Source organism: Limulus polyphemus, unplaced genomic scaffold (assembly GCF_000517525.1).
Source record: "Limulus polyphemus unplaced genomic scaffold, Limulus_polyphemus-2.1.2 Scaffold4441, whole genome shotgun sequence".
NCBI classification, from domain to species: domain Eukaryota; kingdom Metazoa; phylum Arthropoda; class Merostomata; order Xiphosura; family Limulidae; genus Limulus; species Limulus polyphemus.
In genome coordinates, this window is record NW_013670051.1 from 43,636 (window position 1) to 46,837 (window position 3,202).

Genomic DNA, 3,202 nt, shown 5'->3' on the forward strand with positions numbered 1-3,202 from the left:
GATTTTTATTGAACAAAAATTCATTTTGATACTTTAAAAATTATTATATATTGTTCTAAACACAAAAGAGTTCAAAACAGCAAAATAAGAAAATACCGTAAATTCAAAAAAGGTTTACTGTTATCTAGTTTGGTTCAAACCTACAAAATCTTCATTGCTTTCACTGCAATTTATTTTTTTATTATTTAGGGAGCATTATAAATAGTTATGTTTTTAGAAGAAAAAAAACTACTATTGTTATAAATAACACATTCAATTGAACTAAACTATGTATGCCTATTTAAATATACTTACACACGGCTTGTGTATATCGTATATATACATATATCTTATTCATACCTTCGGATGTATAGGACGCAACAGATTTTGACATCAAATTTTGGGGTAAAAAAGTGCGTCTTGTACACCGAAAAATACGGTAAGCAGGTAAGATAAAGAGGTAATAAATTAAAACAAAGAACTCGGTATGGCAAGCGCTTTCAGAAAGAATGTCTAACTTTCGAAATCCCTCGTGTTTCTTGTTTTGTGACCTCTCTTTAGATTTATATATCTGAAGATATAATAAAAATCAATGCTTGGACATAATTAATATGAGTTCAACTTTTATGCAACCACCTCACGAGATGGAAGAGTTCGATTTATCAGTTAGTTTTAGACCAGTTTTTAATGTTAAATTAGAGAATATTAAAGTGTAGTATTCATTTAACCTTTATTGACAGAACACTTTATTGAAGAGTAAAATGGAATCTTTGACAGAGATATATACAACGTATGGTTGTTTTGGAAGCCAGCCAAAAATCAAAAACAAAAAACATTTTCCTTCATTTCTACGTAAACGTCAAACCATATTACCAGTAATAGTTTTTTAGTGTGTGTAACGTACTCAAAACTTGATCATAATATAAAAGGCTTTTATATTTTTTTCTTTCACCCAGAAAATATTCAATCTTCCAGTCTTAACACATGCGTTATCCACTCCAATATACTTCAGAAACGAATTTATGTTTCTAAAGAGCCTCAACGCCTCAGGTCAGTTTTGAATGTTCTTACAAATATTTTCTTATTATTCCATACTTTAATACGATGTGGTCATAGCCGTTAGAGCAAATTAGCCTAAATCATTAGATTTTTAAAACAAATATTAATGTAATGGTAACACGTCAATCTTATGTAAGCTGAATTGTTTACATGTTTCGTATTAGTTTTTCTACAACAGTTGTTTGCTTGACAATGTGCAAAACCTTAAATTACCACGAAAAGTTAAGAATTTGTGCTGGTTATAAAATCGGTTTTAAACATTTACAGAAATTCATTTGGTAGAACGATGACGTTTAAAACTTACCTTTTGCTAGATGTTAACATCTAAAACTTTCCATCCGCTCAATGTATAATTTAAACCTTCTATATGTTAAAATACAAAAATTTAAAACTTTTCTCTAATTATCTTCACATTCAAATCTTTCTTTTTATTCAATGGCAGTACATGAAACGTTTCTTCATTTTGATGGTTACACTTAAAACTTTTTAGCGTTAAACGGTAACACTTCAAGATTTCTTTCTTTCTAATGGTAGCATTCAAACATTCCTACCATTAAAAATCGACGTTTAAATTTTTTTAACATTAAACGGTAACATTTCAACATTTCCTTTCTTCTAAACGAAATAAACTTACACTGTGGTTTTAATGTTTACTCGCGTAATTTCTCACTTAATGATCTGGAAAAATCTCGAAATTATTTTGGCTTATTGAAACTTTAGTTCATTGTGAAAAATTTAAGTACTTTTTTTGTCTATTCGTATACACTAAAGATGTCTAGTAAAGCTATTGAAAACATGCTTTCTAAGAGTTTCTTATTGTTTACATGTGTCTAGTTGTGACGTCGAAAAGCTACTTTCTGTCTCCAACTTTTTTAGTCTACCACAGTATCAGACTCGATCTTGTCCTGTTCTTCTTAACCAGACGTCCGTCACGACTAAAACTACGTCCATTCAGACTGATTCCACAGCTACAGTGTCTCAAATTACGAACGAACCGTCTGTCTTATTAATACCCCTTCAAGAAAACCCATCTGGGACAAGAAACGCAGAATTATGTCTCGAAAATGAATCTCTTTCTCACGAATCTGATCAATACGTGTGTGACGCTAGTGACAGTGTTCCTTTTTCTCCTAACACACACTTGAATAGAAACGACAGCTTTATATTAGCTATAAAGAAGGGGAAACCTAACGGTTCGAGTCATAAAATAGCCAATAATTTTGGTTCAAATAACAATAGAAAACGAAGCAGTGAAGACTGTTGCAACATCATTTGTCCTTCTGGAAATAAACCTTTTAAGATGAACCCAAATACGAAACCTGTTCAGAAAATACCTGGTAATTCTTCAGTTGGTACAAGTTGTTATGGGTGAGTTTGCAAAGTTATCTTTATTACCTAGTTACTGGTTTAACGTACATCATTTCAATGTGTCTCATTAATATGAATAATTTCAAGTCCATTATATACAGAAATATAAGCTTATAACACTGTTTTATGCATTTATTGTTTTTTAACGACATATGTTATGTAGACATATATATACATATATATGTGTGTATATATTATATTATATGTATATATATATTATATTGTACATGAAATCATGTTTTAAAGTATTGGGCGGAAATCTTAGCCAAGTATCAACGTTAAGACTTTCATGTAAGACTTCAAAAGAAAAGCGACAATATCTTCTAGATTATCAGCTACCTAAGAATCGATGTGAGGGCCAAACAAACGTCGTTCACAGCGTGTTAAACAAAAGTGTTGGTAGAGAGCAGCTTCACCTTTATAACACCATCAATCCTGTCAGTATTTTCCGACCTTACAACAGACATATTCACACCGTTACAAACTCGTAACCATGTTTCACTGTTGTTTAGACCAGTACTACTCAACCTTTTCCAATATCGTTCACCCCTATATGTTTTTCACAACAGTTCACTCATCCCAGTTCGAAAACAGACAAAAAAGTACTAAATTAAAATGCAAAATATACATCAAACTACAACTAGAATACATACAACATTAAATAAATGTATATATCAAACTACAACTAGAATAAATAATAATAACTAATGACTTTTTCTTCTTGAATTGTTGTATAATTATAATACTCATTCACCCTCGATTCTGTATCTCATTAAATTACCCTTGGTTGGAACCA

General features: G+C 30.7%; 1 protein-coding gene across 1 annotated transcript in view; it reads left to right on the plus strand.

Annotated features, from left to right (window-relative positions):
* LOC111088789 overlaps positions 1–3,202 on the plus strand; it is a gene marked incomplete at its 3' end in the record, with an annotated part of 85,641 nt that overhangs the window by 36,984 nt on the left and 45,455 nt on the right. Inside the window, exons 3-4 of the mRNA XM_022399766.1 lie at positions 936–1,029; positions 1,873–2,406. Coding sequence (XP_022255474.1) covers positions 2,339–2,406 — 68 coding nt within the window. The remainder of the gene's footprint in view (positions 1–935; positions 1,030–1,872; positions 2,407–3,202) is intronic.